Source organism: Salvia splendens, chromosome 7, assembly GCF_004379255.2.
Source record: "Salvia splendens isolate huo1 chromosome 7, SspV2, whole genome shotgun sequence".
Classification (NCBI taxonomy): Eukaryota; Viridiplantae; Streptophyta; class Magnoliopsida; order Lamiales; family Lamiaceae; genus Salvia; species Salvia splendens.
This window is the reverse complement of record NC_056038.1, coordinates 24,364,455-24,382,074: the sequence shown is the minus strand read 5'-3', so window position 1 is coordinate 24,382,074 and position 17,620 is coordinate 24,364,455. Positions and strand designations below refer to the sequence as shown.

The 17,620-nt window shown below is 38.7% G+C and overlaps 1 protein-coding gene and 2 long non-coding RNA genes across 3 annotated transcripts; 1 reads left to right on the top strand and 2 right to left on the bottom strand.

Annotated features, from left to right (window-relative positions):
- Positions 1–2,152: 2,152 nt before the first annotated feature.
- LOC121811648 (heterogeneous nuclear ribonucleoprotein 1-like) lies at positions 2,153–5,772 on the bottom strand. Its single transcript, XM_042212531.1, has 2 exons — positions 5,404–5,772; positions 2,153–3,345 (listed from the first exon to the last, which is right to left on the bottom strand). The coding sequence occupies exons 1-2, from the start codon at positions 5,629–5,631 to the stop codon at positions 2,380–2,382; spliced, it is 1,194 nt and encodes a 397-aa protein (XP_042068465.1). The 5' UTR covers positions 5,632–5,772; the 3' UTR covers positions 2,153–2,379.
- Positions 5,773–6,754: 982 nt separating this feature from the next.
- On the top strand, positions 6,755–12,522 carry LOC121740815. The gene is made up of 3 exons (XR_006037678.1): positions 6,755–7,820; positions 8,489–10,342; positions 10,422–12,522. It is a non-coding gene; the product is annotated as an uncharacterized LOC121740815 (long non-coding RNA).
- On the bottom strand, positions 12,514–17,396 carry LOC121740814. The gene is made up of 3 exons (XR_006037677.1): positions 17,221–17,396; positions 16,937–17,032; positions 12,514–13,106 (listed from the first exon to the last, which is right to left on the bottom strand). It is a non-coding gene; the product is annotated as an uncharacterized LOC121740814 (long non-coding RNA).
- Positions 17,397–17,620: the final 224 nt, after the last annotated feature.

Sequence of the window (17,620 nt, the reverse complement as noted above, 5' to 3'; positions counted from 1 at the left end):
CTTCTTCAGCAAATCTATCAATGGAGAAGCAATAATCGCATATCGCGCAATAAACCGGTGATAATATCCGGTAAGGCCCCAAGAATCCCGTTAACTGCTTGACGGTCACAGGTTTGGGCCAAGCCACCATCGCCTCGATTTTGGCCGGATCCGCAATCAACTTGCCCTCCGAAATCAAAATGTCCCAAGTAATCCACAGTTTGACTGCAGAACGAGCATTTAGATAACTTCACAAAAAATCTGTGGCTCGCCAGCATAGATAGGACTTCACGAAGATGCTACGCATGTGTATCGAGAGTGGGACTAAAAATCAGTATATCATCGAAGAACACTATCACTGACTTCCTCAAGAGTGGTTGGGAAATACTCCCAACGTTCCATAGTAATTGAGGCATTTCTTTTCGGCAAGGAGATTAAGAAAAAATGTGTTAGGTGGGTTAAGTAAATGGAGAATAAAGTGAAAAATGAAAAAGGTAGAGAGATGAAGAGAGAAAAAAGTAAGAGAGAGTAAAGTAGGTGTGGAAAAATGTGTTGATTTTTACTAAAAAGAAAAATGACTCTATTACTATGGAACGTACCAAAATGACTCTATTACTATGGAAAGGAGTAACTACAATTCATGGCCGCCTGAAAGGTGGAAGGGGCGTTCGTCAGGCCGGACGGCATCACCAAAAGTTCAAAGTAACCGTCGTGGGTGCGGAACGCCGTCTTATAAGTATCATCCTCGTTCATCCAGATCTGGTGGTAGCCCGAGCGAAGATCTAACTTAGTGAAATACCGAGCTACGCCCAATTCATCAAATAGGTCATCTGCAGTTGGTATCGGGAAGTGGCCTGGTACTGTCTCCTTATTCAAAGCTCTGTAGTCCACACAGAAACGTAAAGTGTCATCTTTCTTGCGAACCAACAACACGGGAGAGGAAAAAGGACTATGGCTCCGCTGTATCACATAGGGTCCAACATATCCTTAACCTGTTTCTCTATCTCGTTTTTTCTAGAAATAAGGATACTTGTAAGGTCGGACATTGACCGGTTTCGAGTTAGGCAGTAAATGGATGCGATGATTGAACTGTCACCGGGGCGGCTGGCCCGTGGGGAGCTGGAAAACCGGCGCAAAGGCCTGCAATACCGTACTGATTTCGAGCGGCATCCTGGTCGAAAACTCCACCCCCGACTCGGTAGGCTCTAGTTCGGACAATGGCTGCACCTGTAACATTTCGTATAGCTCAAAAAGTGAATCCCTAAACATAATTGCCGCCAAAGAAGCTAAGGATATGCACTGAGGTGACTGAGTAGTTCCATGCAAAACCATCAAGTCATTGCCCTGAAAGAATTCCATTGATTTTGCGACATAGTCTATTGTGACACGTCCTAAAGATTCCAGCCACTCCATTCCCAACACAACGTCCGGTCCATGAATGGGAAGTATGTGTAAGTCCACCACAGATGATGTACCCTGCACGACCAACGGTGTACTTTCTCTCATGTGGGACCATAAAATCGATTCACCATTTCCAACGTAGACACAGAAGGGTTTCACCGCAGTCAGGGGAAGTCGCAGGCGTTCTGCAATGCGTGGGTGCAAGAAATCATTAGAGCTACCCGTATCTACCAATATTGTGACTTTCGCGGTGCCGATGTCTCCGGATAATGTAAGTGACTTAGAATGACGCTTTCTGTCCATAGCGTGCAAGTGCGATAAGTCAGCTGCTACTATCTCCTCGTTCAGTGGATCCCTGGGATGAACATCCGGTATCTCATCCTCCCCATCCTCGCCCACTGTCATTGTAGTATATTGCAAAACATGTTCCTTAAAAAACTCTTCAAATCCAATCTCAATAGATGATGCCGGATGCAGAATATCACATCTATTTGAGAATTTCAGAGAATAACAAGTAACAATAAACGAAGATAAACAGACACCCATTAAGAAACCAAAGCTTACCAAAACAATCGATTACCTTATTCAAGGCTAGTCGAAAACAATGGATCACTTCAGAACACAGAGAACATACATCGTTCACATCTGAATGTGAGACGGAAAGCCACTTACTTCTCTTTCGAGTAATAACACTAAACTCATCGAGTCCTCCTTCGCGAATGGGTTTTATCTTACAAGTATATATAGAACCCCTGGTAAGAGCCCGAGGAGGTACAAGAAACATATCCAGTTTATGCATTGAGCTGATGAGCAAAACAAACTGAATAATTACATAAGCAGAAAAGAAAGGTCTAGAAAATCGTTATCATTTGTGTCTAGATTCATGATTTAGAAACAATGTAACAGAAGATAAATACGGCTAGATTTAAGCACACTGCAAATACAGGCTCGATACATATTCCAAACAAAGCTCAGTCACCAAGCTTAGATAGTGGAGTTTCAACTTTCTGGTTTCCAACTACCATCAGGATGCATTGCATTCCCACCAGCATAGGCGTGAGATGCATCGTCCCCATAACCATTATAGTTGTACCCTTTATTAACAAACTGAGAAGCACCACTCGGAGGTCTTCCTGCCTGTGCATAACCACTGGCACTACTCCTCGATACATTGCTCCAAGGAACAGAAGCCCCATAGTTAGCAGTTTGACCATATCCAGAGGCACCATAACCAGCTTGCTGGCTACTCCATTGATTTTTCAAGAAATCGGTATTTGGTGAACCTAGGTTCCCATAAACTCCTGCTGGACCAGAATAACCAGCATTGGCACTTCCATGACCACCGACCTCATAGCCACCATAAGCCCCGTAGCCAGGATTGCTATTCCCTGCATAACCATAGCTAGCACCTCCATAAACTGAATAAGGAGGATAACCACCACTTGCTGGTTGTGTCTGTTGATAACCACCACTTGTAGGTTGATTTGGGTGATAACCACCATTTCTTGGTTGTGTTTGCTGTAACATTCTACTGTTTCCAATGGGACTATTGTATGAGTCATTACTAGAAAAGTTCGAGCCGTAGCCTCTGGAGCTTCCACGAGAACCAACACCTGTGACTGCATCTTTGGGGAGTGCTCGTTTTACCTCGACAAGCTTGCCTTTCAGCTCATGAAATGTCTTTTGAAGAACTCTATCAACAGAATCTTCTGTGGTAAAGCTGATGAAACCAAAACCACGTGGCCTGCCAGTATTCGTATCATACATGATCACTACATCAGTTACACTACCAAAATCTTGAAAATATCCCCTAAATTCATCTTCTTTTAAGGTAGAAGGCAACCCCCCGACAAATATCTTCTTACTTTTGAGATTCTCAGACCCTACAAAATTTCCTCCAGTACTATTGCTTCCGGTTTTCAGAGTCTGCTGCTGTTCTCTTGACATTGCTCTCTTAGCTTCAACCTGAATAAAAAAAAAGTTGTGCCTCAGATAGCCATAGAGTGAAACACACACAATTCAATAACTACATTAAAAAAAAAGCTGATCAGAGATAGCTCAGATGAACAAACAATGGTCCCATATCCGAAAAAACAATCAGTGCAAACTAGAGATGACATAGTCATACTGACAAGAACAATTCATTACTATATACACAACTTACTAGCTTTTGAAAGATAAAGAAATGATATATAGACACAATCAAATCAGATACGGAAACAGAAAACGCTAAATACTGCAGATACAAGCTATTCAAATTACTCAAAACAACATTACCACACCCTAGAGATGATGGCACTTTTTTTATAATAGTGAATAAGTTTTCTTTAGTAATGAATATAAGTTACAAACAGTGAGAACATATCTACCCCCGCCCCCAAAAAAGGAAAAAGTAGACTCCAGTGACCCAATCTAACAATATATGATACAAACAAATGTAAAATGCCTACAGATCATTAAGCTTTAGGACCCACAAAGCTACCCTTTTTATTTTAATTCCATCCCAATTTCCAGACATCAAATGACAGGAGCCACAATATAATTTTAAAACTCTTCTATTCCTCTTTGATCAATGAAAAATACAATGGGAACAATAACTCATCGAAGGATTTTTCTCCTCAACCCCAAAACACATTAAATTAGCCACAAAATATGCAGACATGATTAAAATCATCCAAACCACCCCAAGCTCTGCCAAAATATAGTATCACTGAATCTTTGTCAATGGACAATGAGTAAGATATGCTCAAGACTCCTGAGTCTTTCAACTGTTTCTATGAGGACACATCAGCTTGGAGAGAACATTTACGTGTTTCTCACTTACATACATAATCACATCAAATGTATGAAAGTTACTAAAAGTCAAAACCATCAACCAAGAAAGCAATTACTACAGCACCTTCCCATGATTTCACAAAAAGGAAATTGAGAAATCAAGGAGTGTGGGAGAAAGACTAGGTGTAGTACTTAAATGAATAAATATCAAATAATCCTACAAAGACCTCCTCGTATACTACCATCCTCTACCTACATGATAAATTTATGAAAGCATATTCTGTAATCTTAGAAACCCAGACAGCGGAAAATAGGAAACACATTTGATGAAGAAAACTGGACAAGAGAAGAGATGCAACCGGTAGAAATCAGATTCAAAGCTGAAATAAATCAGCAAAGCGAGAACCTCAGCCATCAGGTCTACTGGACCTCCTAATACTGTAATCTATAAAATCCCCTCAAACTGGAACAAACTTATCAATGGATAGGTGGATATGCAATAAAAACGCTTTAAGAATAGGAGAACAAATATAAGAACTGTTCTACAGAATCCTCAAAGACTTTATTTCACCTCAGGTAAATAAGACTTTGCTAATAATTAATAACCAGGATGACCAAAAGGGAAGCTAGACGCTGCGAGAAAGAGTAGGACAAGGAAAATACTACCTCTGTCCATGAAAAATAGTCTTGATTTGCCATTTTGGGTTGTAGTTTATATCTATTTGTGGTAAGTTTCTCTATCTAATGAGGTTTGCCCCGTTTTCCACTAACAAAACTTCAACCATCTTTACTCTATCTCTCTCTTACTTTATCAATTTTGCAATCCTATAGCAGGACTATTGTTTTTGGACGGCGGTAGTAATTTTCAACAGAATTAATCTCGCACAGGGCACAGGAACAGAACCACACCAACCCCTAATGAACTCACAAGTTAATTTAGCAAAGAAAAACAACAAGTAACCATGCTTGAGATCTGAAACCAAGCACTTGAACATAGAATTGAAGGATTCAGCAGCTATGAATAAGCTAATGCGGTTACATATATCAATCCGTTTTCAACTAAACATGTATTTAGCAGTTCCGTTACACACTAACGTATCAAATACCAGAAGATATATATTTTTCAAAACAAGAAAAAACACAAAATCAACCATAAGTCCATAAATAGATTCCGTAAAGTAGAACACTTGGCGAGAAAAAGGATCGCATAAATAGATTCGATTAAGCAAACATGTGAGAGAGAATTACGGTGCGGCCTTCGATGCTATGCGTTTGCTGGAGGACAGAGGGGATGACGGAGGGATCGGAGAATACGACGAAGCCGAAGCCGCGGGGCTGAGAGGTGACTCTATCGCGCATGACGACGGCGTGAGCAACCTCGCCGTAGCGGCTGAAATGGTCTCTGAGGTGCTCCTCCGTCGTCTCCCAGCCTATGCCGCCGATGAAGAGCTTCGCCTCGTCGGTAAAAGAGTCCATCAGTGTGTGTTGTGAGTGAGAATTCAATCTCGGCTTCAGATTCGCAGCTTGGCCATATTAGGGCACCAGCTCGTGATGTGCTCCAAAACGGCGCCGTTTTGAGGCTGTGCTCGTACAAACGGCATCGTCTACTCAGCCTGTTCTACTTTTATTCTTCCAAATACTACTACTGTTTCATTATCTGGTTACAATAATAATTTAAGACAAATCCTAAGTTGATTAAATTAGGAAAATTTAGTTATATAACCTAAAATGATTAAAACAGAATTACCTATCAATTTAGTTTTAATAAAGGGTTATTAAACTATCTAAAATATTACTGCTTCATCTCTCCACTATTAATTGAGTTCGTTTGGTTCAGCTCGGATTTTAAGTAATATAGCGGAAAATGGGTTGAAAAAATTATTGGAACATGGGTCATACTTTTATATAGGGATGTCAATCGGGCTGGCCCGTTGGGTTTCGGGCCAACCCTACTCGGGTTGCGGGTCAATCGGGTGCGGGCTAATCGGCTTGTGATTTATTTCGGGTTATAAAAGCTCAGCCCTAACCCTAAAAGCTCGGGTTTCGGGCTAGACCAGCGGGTTAATCGGGTTGGTACCGATAATATTAACATGCGATCAATCCAATAAATAATGATTAAAATTACTAATATTCATACAATGTAAAATATTTAATTATGATATATTTGAGATATATGCTTAAACTCAATCATAAACATGATCAAATACTAATATTTGAGATATTTCGTAGAATTTTAATGCATGTTTTAGAAATTTAAATATTTTTTTGTGAATTTGAAGTTTTTAATTTATTTATCAATTATTATATTAATAAAAATTCAATATATAATTTGTATATTTAATGTAAAATTGAAAGTTATTTTTTAGTTAATATTAATCAATGAAATGTCGAATTAGGAGTAAAAAAATAGAATAATAGAAATTTTATCGGGTTTTCGGGCCAGCCCATCGGGTTTTCGGGTCTGGCCCTAATGGGTTGCGGGTTAATCGGGTGCGGGCTAATCGGGTTTTGATTTTATCGGGCTAGAAATTTCCAACCCTAACCCTATAAATTTGGCGGGCTATTCGGGCCAGCCCACGGGTTACGGGCTACATTGACATCCCTGCTTTTATATATTAGTTGTTTTTAATAAAATATGAGTATGATAAAGTCAATGGAATGTGGGGTTATTACTAAAAGTAAAAAAGGTAAGAATGTCAATTAATTGTGGACAGACAAAAAAGAAAATTGATGTCAATTAATCGTTAACGGGCATAAACTTCAAAATTGGTAAATAATATTTCATACATCCACCAGAAAATAGTCTCATTAGTGAATGTCATAAATTTTAATTTTTTAATGCAAAATAGATCAAATGTGAGGGAGAAAAAGATAAAATGGGTAAAATAGAACAAAGAAACAAGAAAATGGATAAAGTACGAGAGACAAAAGATTTAAAAAAAAATTGATTAGTATAAAGGGTAAATTGTTTCTAAAATCATGAACTTTCACAATAGTTAGGTTTTTCCCGTGAACTTTATTAGTTGCGTAAAAAATTATGAACTTTGCTCTCGCGTGCCGATTTCTCTAGTCAGGTATTCTGGCTAAGTAGAGTGCTGACGTGTGTAAGTGTCTATCGTGGATGATGTTGTGGACGCTGATATGTGCAATGACATGGATTTAAATTTTATATTTTTTAAATCAGATTTCAAGAGACAGAAACCCCCAAATTGATTTCAAGAGACAAAAACGTCTAACCCTAACATAATACTCTCTCCATCCCAGTTTAGGAGTGTCAATTAGTTATAACACGAGTTTTAAGAAATTGGTGGAGTGTGTAATTAATGAAGTGAGATGGTGGAGTGTGTAATTAATGAAGTGAGTTGATGAAAAGTGAGATGATTTGACTTTTTAGATTTAAAATTTGTTTTTGGGTTTATTTTTGTGTAGATAATGGTATTTAGGTGTAATTTTGTTGAATAATTGGGTAAAATTTTATGTCCAAATATGAAAAATTCTAAATGTGACTCTTAAACTGGGACGGACTTTTATGTCAAAATGTGACTCTTAAACTGGGACGGAGGGAGTATCAGAAATTAAACATCACATCTTAACTCTTTCTTCTGCTCAGCGGCGGCGACCTCGACCCCGACGGCGACGGCAACATCCATGGCACCGCCGACTCCGTAAGTTCTGCATTTCCGTTTTACCTTCGTTGCTCATTTGTAATCAGTTTTATAGATTTGATGTTTTGCATTCCGTTTTAGATTCGTTGTTCTCTCATTACCCCTCCTCCAAAGCATGTCAGCTTCGTGTTTTGTGGTTCAGAATTTGGGTATAGCGTAGACTGCCATTTTCGGTGGTTAGAGTCGGCCATATATAGTATTTCAAATTCGTTTAAGGGATTGGGGTTTTTATTGTGGAGACTGCCATTTTCGCACAGCTTGTGAATGGATGATATCTAAGACTAGTCTCAGTGGCCAAATAATTTCGCACAGCTTGTGAATGGATGATATCTGGAATTATTTCGCACAGCTGTTCTCAATTTGTGTTTTTTATTAAAGGATTGGAGTTTATTTGAGACAGAATGTAGTTGAAGCATTTGCACTTTATATGCTTGTTTTGGTGTTTCTGATATGTGATAGAGTTTATTAAAGGATTAGACAGAATGTAGTTGAAGCATTCGCAAATTTTGGTGTTTTGGTGTTTCTGATATGTGAACAAAGTTTGATAAGTTCTGATATGCGTACATTTTCAAGTTTACTTATTTGAGACAGTATTTCAAGTTTTGTTATATTTTTTGATAAGTGTAGTTTGTGTACATTTTCTAAATTTGGAATTTGAATTTGTCCAGGGACGACGTTTTTGGCCTCTATATTCATCATGGAGGACATTTCATTCCAAACGGTAAGTTTCATAAATATATTGGTGGTGGAATGGCACAAGCAAGTGATCTAGACCCAGACAGATTTGGGTATTTTGACTTAGTTGAGGAATTGACACATGTGGTAGACTCACCTTTGTGAATCCTATGTCAGCAACCCACGTGGATATAAAAAGTGATAAGGAGGTGATGGAGATGTTATCTGCTACTCTAAGAGTCAGTTTTAACAGGATGTGTAGTATATATGTTGTTGATAGGAGGAAGTCAACTGAAGGCATGGGTAGTGAACATGTGGGAGAGAAGGTGGTGAAAGAGGTTGAAACTGTGAAAAATAGCAAGAGTGTGGTAGAAAGGAGTAACTTTGAGTCTGCCACAAAAATTAGAAATTCCACTTCTATGAGCAAGGGTAAGAGTGTGATTGAAAACAATGTGGAGAAAAATGTGGTTCAATCAGCGGAGAAGAGGGTTGTTGAAAGTGTTAGTAAGAAAGTTGCTATATCTTTTGGTAGAAGTGGCACTGAGAGGGTGGTTAAGTCTACTGAGAAGCAAGGTAGTGAGAGGGTTAAGTCTACTGAGAAGTAAGGTAGTGAAAGGGTGGTTAAGTCTACTGAGAAGCAAGGTAATGAGACATTTAGTAAGAATGTAAGTGAAGCTGTGAGTAAGACAATGGCTCGATCTGTGGATAATAATGCAGGTAAAGTTGGTAGTAAGAGTTTGAGTGATTCTGTGGAGAAGAATAATATGAGTGGCTCTGTGGAGAAGAATTTGAGTGGTTTTGTACATGAGGGAGTTGGATCAGCTAATGAGGTTTTTGGAGAAGGTGAGTATGAGAGTTCAAGTGATGGCAGTTATATACCATCAGGTGATGAGGAGACCGATGATGAAATGGAAGCGATGAGCTAGTGTCTGAGGATGAAGAATATGAACAATGTAGAAGGAAGATGAAAGAGAGAAAGAAGCCCTTTGTAATAACTGATGAGAAGTTCCTGGGGATAGTCAATGGAGGATATAATAGTGACTATGTGTCTGAATATAAAAATTCTGAAGAGGATGATATTTATTCTGACTCCACTGATTTAATGTATGGCCCAAAATGTGATCATAAGCTTCTTACATTCAGTTCTGGTATGGGAATTATTGATGGACACCAGGCTAGAGACGCACTGATAGATAATGAAGTGTTGAATGGATGGAAAATTCATTTTAAAAGAGCAAGAAGGAACTTGAAGCAGGTTGTCAGAGTCCTTGTGAATGGATGATATCTGGGAGTCGAGTGAGGACAAGTGGTGTATTTTTAATAAAAAATCAGGAAGGGGTTCACACTTGTCCTGGGGCTATGAGGAATAAAATTGCTACATCAAATTGGATTGCTAGAAAATACTTTCATGTCTTTAAGCTTAAACCAAATATGAGTTGTAAAGATTTAGGTAGGGATTTAATGCAGAGGTATGTTGTTGAGGCCACAAGGTGGAAGGTATTCCATTCAAAGAGAAAAGCTATTGATCTGCTGAGGGGATCTGTGGAAGATCATTATGCCAAGTTGAGGAGCTATGTACTTGAGTTGAGTAGAGCTGACAAAGAAGGTAGGTTTGAGCTACATGTGGATGTAGGTGTTGTGTTCAAGGCAATGTACATTGGATTTAGTGGGTTGAGAAGAGGTTATCTGCAGCGGGAACTGATGGGAATAATCAAATGTATCCTATAGCTTGGGCAGTAGTTGAAGTTGAGAACGAGGTTTGCTGGACTTGGTTCATTAACATTCTAGTGCAAGAGCTGAACTTGAGTGAAGGAGTTGGAATTACTATCATAAGTGCTCAGCAAAAGGTATAATCTAAACTGACACTTTACTTGTGCATTCACTAAACACTTAGATTACAACTTACGCAAATATTTATGATTGTAGGGGCTTGAGAATGCAGTCAAGGAGCTTATCCCATTGGCTGAGCATAGAAATTGTGCAAGACACATCTATGCCAATTGGAAAAAAGTTCACAAAGGTCCTAAACTGAAGCAGCTTTTTTGGAAGCTGGTTAGAAGCACCTACATGCAGAAGTATGAATTGGCATGCAAGGAATTAGAGAATGAGGATGGGCAAGCATTTGCTGATTTAATGGACAAGAACCCGAGCAGATTCTGTAAGGCCTTCCTCACCACAACACAATGATCTGATGCAATTCTGGACAATGTCTGTTAGTGTCAATGCATACATTTTGGATGCTAAAAATAAACACATAATAGACATGCTTGAGGAGATAAGAACAACGCTTATGGAGTGGTTGTATAGAAAGGCTGTAGAGATTGCATCTGTTGGGAGTAGTTCAACCGTGTCTCCAAAAATTTAAAAAAAATCAATGCAATGGTAGTGGGATGTAAATTTCGAAGTTACTCACTTCGATGACAGATTTGTAGTGACTCCTTTAAAAAGACGGTGTGGTTGTAGGAAGTGGGATGTAACAGGCATTCCTTGTTTGCATGGTGTTGCTGCTATTAACTTTCTGAATGAGGATGTCGATGAATATGTCCACCAATACTTTTCAGTGAGCAAGTATAAGTTGGCATATGGGTATAGCCTGCCAACTGTGAATGGGGAGAAACTATGGCATGTTGCTGAAGGTTATCCCGTCACCCCACCACATGTGAGAAAGATGCCTGGTAGACCTAAGAAGGTTAGGAGGAGGGACCCATTTGAGAAGGATCCAGAAAGACCAAACAAGCCAAAGAAGATATGTGTGATGACTTGCCAAAACTGTTTCCAATAATGCCACAACTCTAGGGGTTGCAAGAATGAGACTGTTCATCTGCCAAAGCAACCAAGGGTCAGTTTTTGTTTGACTTTAATACAGTGATTAGTGTCTTGGTCTAATGCATTGTGAACTGATTCAAATTTTATCAAGCAAAAAGGGGAAGGCCTCTCAAGACGCCACAAGCATCGACGTCACATAGTGGCACCACCACGGTTCGAGGGAGGGGTAGAGGTAAAGGGACTGGAATAAGAGGGAGGGCTGGAGCTGGACCGAGTGGAGCAAATCCGGTTGGAGTAGTCTCTACTCAACAAAGTGCAGCCTAGAGATGACATGAAGATGTTCTTTGTTTATTTCTATTGCATTAACTGTTCGTTGTTATGAAATGACATTTGGAGATAGTTGGTGTGTTTTGTTGACATTTTGAGCTATTTGGTTTGTTTTGGTGACAATTTGAGAAATGTTGACATTTTGAGCTATTTGGTTTGTTTTGGTGACAATTTGAGAAATTTGGAGATATTTGGTGTGTTTTGTTGACATTTTGAGCTATTTGGTTTGTTTTGGTGACAATTTGAGAAATTTGGCGATATTTGGTGTGTTTTGTTGACATTTGAGCTATTTGGTTTGTTTTGGTGACAATTTGAGAAATATGGAGATATTTGATGTGTTTTGTTGACATTTTGAGCTATTTGGTTTGTTTTGGTGACAATTTGAGAAATTTGGAGACATTTGGTGTGCTTTGTTGACATTTTGAGCTATTTGGTTTGTTTTGGTGACAATTTGAGAAATTTGGATTGTTCTATTGACATTTTAAATCTCAGAAGTGGAATTATTGAGAGGGGGTGGGGAATTATTGTGCTTGTGCTAGTTGTGGCAACGATGAGGAAGCTGAGATGCAGCAGAGCCGTTATATGCATGTTTCCTTTCGACGCAACCGCTTCTTGTCTCTCATCCCTCTCAAGCTCAAGGATCTCATTGCTCCAACCCCAACTCCAACTCTTTCCGGGAATGCTGGGAATTATTGAGATGCTGGGAATTTCAGGTCGGGCGTTTTATGAAGTATCCCGGGCATTTCCACCCACAAACCGGGCATTCACACTGGTGCCAGGCATTTTCACTAGAAAATCGCCCGACCACACCAATAAATCGCCTGACCACACCTATATATCGCTCGGTTAGATAACTTAGTTTCCCTTCATGTAATTTTAGCATAGTGTTGTAAATTAATAAAGAACACATGAACAAGAAGGATAATTTAATTAAGTTAACACTGCATCTGCATTGAAAATTTCATAAAGTCTACAACGAAGATAAATTTGAGGATACATTAGAACTTTAGTGTAAAATCCTAGACATAGGTGAAATACATTAGACTATTACATAATCTGTACTATTATAGTCTAGATAAGAAGCCAGACCACAACACATAAACACAAAATAGCATACTTCAAGTTCTGGTTCGGTCGACGCAAATTTCAGCCACTATTTGGAGTGATTCCAATTCAACTTCTTTTGGAACGGACTTTCTCTGTTAGCATATCATGCATAGCAACACTGGCTTTCAATGCTTTTTGCATGTTGTTCTTGTCCATCTTCAATTTTTGCATGTTGTTCTTGTCCATCTTCAATTTTTGAATATAGTTTTCTTATTCGGTGACAACGATGGATCAATCCAATGGAAGAACTTGCAGTCGTCCTCCTTCCAAATAAAGTACCGATAGAAACGACGTCCAGGATTGGCATTCATTTTCGATGTTACAACTTGAGCTTCAATTCCATGATTACAAACCACGACTTCTGGCCTTAGCCAACTCCCAAGGCTCATATTACACGACGATGTGGACATCCTACACACGCACAAATGATAAACACAAAACACAAACAAGAGACAGTAAAAATGATTCTCAAGCTCAACAAATAGACAGTACAAGCTTAACTAAGATCAGCTGACTGCTTTCATTTCATATATATTTCATATGAGACTACATCTTATACATATGCTTCCATCATCTAAGGTTTCAGCTTCTGCAATATTAGTGTTGAGTTTGTAGTTCCTTGGTTTTGAGAAGCATCACTTTTTAGTAGGACTCGATTCGAGTTTCTATGCTTTCACATTATAAAAAGCTGAAAATTTATGAAAAAAAGACGGACTAGTTGTAGAGTTGCTCTAAAATGATGCGTATGCTTAAATGACTATTGTTTCATTTTCAGGTGCCTATCGTACAAGCTTAACCAGCACAAGCTTAAATCAGACAGTGTCCAGAGCCTTTATCCTAGAGGCAATGAGCTTAGACATTATTGTAAGAGGTGTCGAGTTCGAGCCCTCTAGACATCAATTGTAATTTCCTCCTTTCTATAGGTCTTTAAAAAAAAGCTTAAATCAAACAGTACAAGCTTAACCCTTCTGGAGTTTATTTGTAATTTCCTCCTTAATATAGGAGTTTCTTTAAAAAAAAGCTTAAATCAGACAGTACAAGCTTAACCCGTACAGAACTAAAAATGATTCTCTAAAGTCAAAATATCAAAACATCAGTATATCCTTCTTCTGTGCTTCCCAGGTTCACTCATAAACAAGAAAGTATATCTATTAGTAGAGTGCAAATTTCAGTTAATTTAAAACTTGACACCACAACAGCTTAGGCGATTATCAAATTTATAGCAAAGATGGAATTGAAAATTTCAGAGCAAAACCTTTTCTAAAAATTTCCCCCTAGCTTCTACTATCAGAAACTGAAATAAATGCAAGAACAAGAATAAACATACAAATCGAATCGAACCAGATGAGGCTCATTTCATGCATATGTTTTGTGATAAAACTACACTCAAATCTGTAATCTAACGTCTAATTTTGAGCCAGGTGTGTGTGTGAAAGTCCGCCATATTCAGAAAGCAAGTGTATCAGTTGGGCGGACAAACAGATCAATGAGAATTAGTTAATTGCATCGCAAACGGCTCAAGTTAGATCAAATGGCATGCGGCAGGAGCACCCCATTGATGCGTCACACAAGAAAGATCCCTAAGGGTGAAGGGTAAGAGAGACTTTTCGAAGGATAGTTTCCCTATGGATCAAGACCTCACGCCTTCCTATAAATGGAAATAGATAAGGAGGAAAGAGGTAGCTTCCAGTTCTTGACACTCAGTAGACCTAAGCTCTCTTCTAGGGCTCAAATGGGGGCTCCCAACACTCCAAACTCCTGATTTCCGTAGCATACACACTTGGTTCCTGCTTAGTTTTAGTTTAGCAGTGGTTTGGTGTTGGTTCTTATCACTTTAATCATTTGGTTCTGTAATTCCGCTTCGAGAAGTGGCGATGAAACAATTTCTATCTTTGATTTTGTCTACTTTCAGTTTATGCTTGATTTTGCAGACTCTTGATGTTTTGATTCAGTGAAATTTAGTGTTATGATTTCAATTCTCGTTGTAATGTTTTGTTTACCATGCATGATGCTCTAATTTACTTTCGACTTTCGATTTATGATGCATATCTTAGCTAAAACGTTTGTTACGGTTTGATTTAGTTGGATCTGAGCTTTCGATTGATGTTTCTGCTTGATTGCGAAGAAAATTATGGATAAAATGTTTGAGGATGTTTAGATCTGATAGCTGATTTGTGATTTCTGCATGATTATGGTTCAGTGTCTTGTTTACGTAGGTGTAGTTTAGTTCTTAGGAGCACATTTAAAATTACAGGTTTTTATGATAGTTTCGTTGTTCATAATTGTTCAGATCTGATTTTACTCTGTTTTTCATATTGATTTCATGAAGAAGATGAAGTTGTTAGAAAAGTTTTACTTTATCGTACGTATTGCAGTAGCCTGACTGTCGTCCACTTTATTCTGTTTGTCCATTTCAGGAAAGTTCAGCATGAGTTGATCAAGTAGATTTGAGCGAACAGATCAGTCTAGTTAGTTTAGTCTCTCAAGTCAAGTAGTTAACTTAACCCACTGGAAAGCGTGGCCGCAGCCAATCCCATTTGTGTCTGATGAGGCTCGTTTCACGCATGTGTTTGTCATAAAACTACACCAAATTCTGTGAACTAAAGTCTAATTTTGACCCAGGTGTGTATGAAAGTCCGCCATTTTCAGAAAACGAGTTTATCAACTAGGCAGACGAATGGATCAGGAGAAGGAGTCAAATTGTTGCGCAAACGGATCAAGTTGAATCAAATGGCATGCAACAGGAGCACCCAATTAGAAGACTAATACGTCACACCAGAAACATCCCCAAGGGCAAAGGGTAAAGCAGACTATTTAGAGAACAAATGCCCTAAGGATCAAGACCTCACGCCTTCCTATAAATGGAAATAGAGAAGGAGAAGGGAAGGGGGTTTTTCAGCTTTCAACCGGCGACGCTCATTAGTTTTCAGCTCTCTTCCAGAGCTGAAATGGGAGCTTCCAGCACTCAACACTCCTTAATTCTGCTACATACACGCTTGGTTCTCGTCTTAGTTTAGTTTAGTGGTGTTTTGGTGTTGTTTTTTGTCATATAGATCTTTTAGCTCTGTTATTCCGCTTCGAGAAGAGGCGATGAAACAACTTCTCTTTTGTTTTGTCTATTTTCAGTTTACTTTTGATGTTGCAGACTTTGATGCTTTGGATATAGTTAAATTAGAGTTATGATTTAGAATCTCGTCTATACATTCTGTTTACTATGCATGATATTTCTGATCTACCATTGATTTCCGACTCATGATGCATATCTTAGCTCAAATGTCTCGTTATGTTTTGATTTGGTCAGATCTGCGTTTTGGAGTTATGTCATGTCTAGTTGTGAAGAAATTATGGATAAGTTGTTTTAGGATGTTTAAATCTGATAGCTGTTCGTGATTTCTGCATGGTTATGGCTCACGTTTTCTTAATTACGTAGGCGTAGTTTAGATCTTAGGAGTAGATTTAAGTTATCAAGTTGTTATGATGTTTCGTAGTTCGTAATAGTTCAGATCTGTTTTACTCTGCTTTTTATGTTGATTATGCGAAGAAGATGAAGTTTTTAGAAAAGTTTTACTTTACCGTACGTTTTGCAGGAGACTGATAATCGCCCACTATATTTTGTTTGTCCATTTCAGGAAAGTTTTAATATGAGTTGATCAAGTAGATTTTAGTTAAGCTTAAGCTAGATGATCAGTTTAGTTAGTTTAGTTTCTCAAGTCAAGTAGTTTAACTAACCCACGCTCTGGAAAGCGTGGCCGCAGCCATTCTCATTCATGTCCACAACAAATGTAAAATACATTATCTCTGTGTGATCGATCATTACTTCCCTATACTAGTTAATAGTATTTTGGGTTAAGGTTTTGAAAACGCTTTTAAGCTCTTCCATTCATCTCACTCAAGTTGAATCTAAATCAAGTTGATCAGCCTGAGCTTTCACTGAATCCACTCACCGGCATTTTACAGGTAGAAGGCACACATAGGCCAGCTGGTTCAATTCGACAATTTAATTTGAGCATTCCACAATGATACAAAAAGAACGAGAAGCGAAGGAGAGCGGAAGCGCACTTTTTCAGTGTCCGCAACAAATGTAAAACACACCGTCTCAGTGGGATCGATCCTTACTTCCCTATACTAGTTAATAGTATTTTGGGTTAGGGTTTTGAAACGCTCTTGAGTCCCTCCATTCACCTCACTCAAGCCGGATTAAGGCAAGTTGATAAGCCTAAATCTCCACTGGACCCACTCACCAGCATTCGCAGGTAGAAGGCACACATTTGGCCAGCTGGTTCAGTTTGACAATCCAACTTGAGCAATCCTGAATGGAGCGAATCAGTTCCAGAACCCTACACTGATTTCAGTCAGGTGACAAATTGAATAGAACCCTAAATCGATTTGAATTCACAATTCGAATAGAATCCTAAATCAATTTGAACCCACAATTCGAATAGAACCCTAAATCGATTTCCATAAAAGTAGAACAATACAATTCGAAATAAACCCAAAATCAAATCTGACTTTCAAGAAATCTAACCTCGTTTTTGTCAAAAATGTCTGGATTAGGATGGATTATGATGTGAAATCGATTTAGTTCGGATGGTGATGTTCTCCAATCAGTGATTTTCTCCCGATGCAGGCTCAGAGAGATTAGCGGGATGCAGCGAAAGAAATTTTAATTTTTTTCCTCCAGTGGGATTTATTCCTACAACGGGATGCAGCATGTGAAATCTGATTTTTTTATAATTTTTTTTTCGCAAAATACAAAACGACGTAGTTTTTTGTTCCGGTTGCCTAGTCACGCTTCCGGCTGCCACATAAGATAAGTTTATGCCGGAAAAATACCGGGTCAGGTCATTTGGGAAATTTGCACAACCCGACAAAGTTCATAAATTTTGATGCAATTTTTAAAGTTCACGGGAAAAACCAAACTATTG

Bases quoted from the DNA above. Each gene is read 5' to 3' on its own strand.
- LOC121811648 (XM_042212531.1), bottom strand. From the start codon at position 5,631: ATGGACTCTTTTACCGACGAGGCGAAGCTCTTCATCGGCGGCATAGGC. The intron at 3,346-5,403 runs GTAATTCTCTCT...TTTTTTATTCAG, and splicing joins ATAGCATCGAAGGCCGCACC to GTTGAAGCTAAGAGAGCAAT.